The sequence below is a fragment of the Lygodium microphyllum genome, chromosome 27 (genome assembly GCF_053477565.2).
Source record: "Lygodium microphyllum isolate KBCC chromosome 27, Lygodium_microphyllum_v1.1.10, whole genome shotgun sequence".
In the NCBI taxonomy this organism is placed as follows: Eukaryota; Viridiplantae; Streptophyta; class Polypodiopsida; order Schizaeales; family Lygodiaceae; genus Lygodium; species Lygodium microphyllum.
This window is the reverse complement of record NC_141161.1, coordinates 25,888,304-25,891,503: the sequence shown is the minus strand read 5'-3', so window position 1 is coordinate 25,891,503 and position 3,200 is coordinate 25,888,304. Positions and strand designations below refer to the sequence as shown.

Here is a 3,200-nt window from a genome sequence, read left to right as displayed (position 1 = left end):
AAGTTGCCCATCCCCAAGCCCAACAAGGTTTTGTGTGCATCCACGGCTCTTTAAGCTTGCAAATTGCTTTGATTCCCATTGATAGTAAAAAACCATGAGTTCTCACTCAAGGAAACCTAAGTGTTTTGTAGTAGTGAGATTGGGGGCAAACCAAGTGGTTGTCGGTGCTCCTTGCGAATTTGCAGGGTGGAGGAAGAGGACGGTGGTTCCTTTTGCCACTGCCTAGTCTCAAACCACCCTTACATCCCATAAACAAAAACTGGCAAAGTGGGCGTCTAGAAGGTGGTATCATTTGGTAAGTAGTTTTGACTTAATGGTAAATTGGTGCCGCCCACTACATGAAGAGGTGCCCATATGGGAGGGGGCGAGCCCGAGTGAAGGCAAGGCAAAGGGAGGAAGGAGCCTTATCTGACGATCATCCCCAGCGTTGGCATGAAATTATAGTCCTTGCTCTCAGAACCCATCAGTAGCCACAGCCATGGCGATGGCTGCTGCTGCTGCCACCATCGTGTCATCCTCCTCCTTCACGGCGAGGTCTCTCAGGACATCCGTCATGCCGCCATCGCGGGCCCTGTCATCGTCGTCGTCATCGTTATTGGCGGCTTCTTCTTTGTCAGGCTCGTGGCTCTGCCCTGCTCCTGCGGCAAGAAACCCTGGGCCCCTGTCCCTCCCGCCCCAGCGCCTGCAGGTAGTCGCCCTAAAGAAGATCAAAGGCAAGGTCGTCTGCTCCTCCAACGACAAGACCGTCTCCGTCGAGGTCATGCGCGTCTACAAGCACCCCAAGTACAAGAAGCGCATCAGGTCCTCCAAGAAGTACCACGCTCACGACGAGGAGAACCGCTGCAGCGTCGGCGACACCGTCACCCTTGTCAAGTGCGCGCCCGTCAGCAAGACCAAGAAATTCCTCGTTGCTGAGATTGTGCCCAAGCGCAAGGCCTCCGCTGAGCCTGTTGCTGCGTAGTGTTCCTATTATTGAGAGGTAGGGCAGACAGTTGTTTATGGGAGGGTTTGTTGTTGTGGCATATTTTCAGATATCTTCCTTCGCGGTGGACCATCACAGTATAGGCTATGGTTGCTGTGCCATGCCTTGCCTTTGATGTGGGACAAGCACATAGCTGGGGAAAGGATATCTTCTTGTTTAGTAGCACACATTTCCACAACCATTATGACTGGAGGTTGATCGACCAGTGTCTGCGGTTGAAGGGATGTATTTTACAAATGTAAGGGTCTGATTTTAAGCATGTCTTTTGAACATAGAAATTCATAGGCCCGGGCCTTTCTGGACACGTGAAATTGTGCTGCTCCATTTATGTCTGTATTTTAAGCATGTCTTTTGATGATAGAAATTCCAAGGCCTGGGCTTTTCTGGACACATGAAATTTGGCTGCTCCATTTATGTTGTGTTCAATTACCTCCGCATCCCTGTCCAAGATCGCAGTCAAGTCGATGCCTCATCTGAGGATTTGGAGAAGGGTGACAGTTTTTTGCCAAAAATAATAGGATTTATAGGCGAGCAATCATCATAGATGCCGTTATTCTTGTACAATCTCAGATTGTACCACAGATAACTCTTGATTTTAGGGCTCCTGAGATTATGCCGAAGCATGTAATAACCTTTTGGTTTAGCAACAGATGCATTGTGAGCATTCACAGTGTTGTTAAGCACAGGATTTTTATGAACCTTGGCTTCTGTCTTATGAACAAAGGCATCTTGATTATGTAGCATGTAGGAGGGTAGCATTTCCTCAAGAAGCACAAGGTCTGTGTCTTTAGATGGCCCTTGCTGTCAAATCAGCTCATTTCAACATCAGAAGAATCTGGTTATTTTCTTGATAAACCTGCATCTTCTGTCAGATGGTGCAGAGACTTGGGGATCTCCAAAACATGGGGCCAGCTCTCAGAATGTGTCTGAGTTTTTATTTCATATGGTGAAGTACCTTGTTCACTCTTACTGACTCTTTATGATTCAGGGTTGTAATCAATATGTCCGCAATTGCCGATGCCCATTTCTTTAAATTAACCTAAGTAGCCCTTCCAAAGAGTAGTTTTGTTAGTAAGTTTAACCAGGTCTGTTAGAAAGTGTGACATTTTGTTTTTACATAGTACTGCATATATTTTACACCCTTTCATGCTCTGATATTCATGGATGCGGCTTTACTGAGGAGGTTTGGCACGCTAAGCGGCTGGCTTTTAATTGCCTAATAGAATTTTACTACTTCCTTTGCCATGTGTTTACCAGGAGTGTGGAGCTGACATCTTTTGGTGAGTGTTTGTTTTGGTCATGTAAATGTTTGAATTCTCAGCCAATCTGATATATTGGGTTATGCAGACCACTTGCTGGTTTACACCCCATAAATTTGGTTGTTGTATTGCACTTGTCTTGAGACCTCTGGGATACTATCTTCTGTTTCAATGGTACTAACTGGTCTATAGAAAGGCTTATCTGATAGGTAGACAGGAAACTAGTGCTGTTAGCATGGTATGGTAAGTCAACAGAAAACTTTTCTTTTGGAGCTCACAAGTTTGCTTCTTGATGTATATTCTGTGCATCCTTCAAGTGGAAAAATCAACAATTGTATGTAATCGGGCATGCAAGAGCTTTACTAGTATGGACTTGGTTTTGCAAATTGAACAGTTCTACCTAGCACTTATTTGATGGCTAGAAATTAGCAAGTTTTAAATGACTTGGGTGCCCCATTACTTACAGGCCATTGTTGAATAGTAACACAGTGGCACCTCCCTTGGTATCCTTTGTCTTGAGCAGTTGAACTAGGTTCAAACCATCAAATTACTGTTCTACCGATTACTTTTGGGGCCCTTAGTTATAAAAGCTAGCAAGCACTAAGATCCAATAGTGATTGGGGGCCGAAGAAAGCCAACAAATTGGCTTCTTAATCTTTGCACTTGCCATGATGATTAGGAGAGTATTTCATTTTTGACAATTTCAAGTACTATGGAAGCATGCCACTAAGTATGAGGCTAGCCAAGTAGTTGGATCATGCCCATTTAAGTATGAGGCTAACCAAGTGATCATGCCCATTAAGACCCTTGAAAATGCCACTTTTAGAAGAGGGGCTGATGGTTCTTGCCCGCGCTAAATTGGTGTCACATTTATAGAGCATAAACGACTTCTTCATGGGTTGGAACATTATTGTTTTCCTGTATCTTTTTCCAATCAAAATTACCTTCACATATCAAAT

General features: G+C 44.6%; 1 protein-coding gene across 1 annotated transcript; it reads left to right on the top strand.

Annotated features, from left to right (window-relative positions):
• The first annotated feature begins 365 nt into the window (after positions 1-365).
• RPS17 (ribosomal protein S17) lies at positions 366-1,286 on the top strand. Its single transcript, XM_087669543.1, has one exon. The coding sequence runs from the start codon at positions 479-481 to the stop codon at positions 959-961; it is 483 nt and encodes a 160-aa protein (XP_087525669.1). The 5' UTR covers positions 366-478; the 3' UTR covers positions 962-1,286.
• Positions 1,287-3,200: the final 1,914 nt, after the last annotated feature.

Bases quoted from the DNA above. Each gene is read 5' to 3' on its own strand.
- RPS17 (XM_087669543.1), top strand. From the start codon at position 479: ATGGCGATGGCTGCTGCTGCTGCCACCATCGTGTCATCCTCCTCCTTC.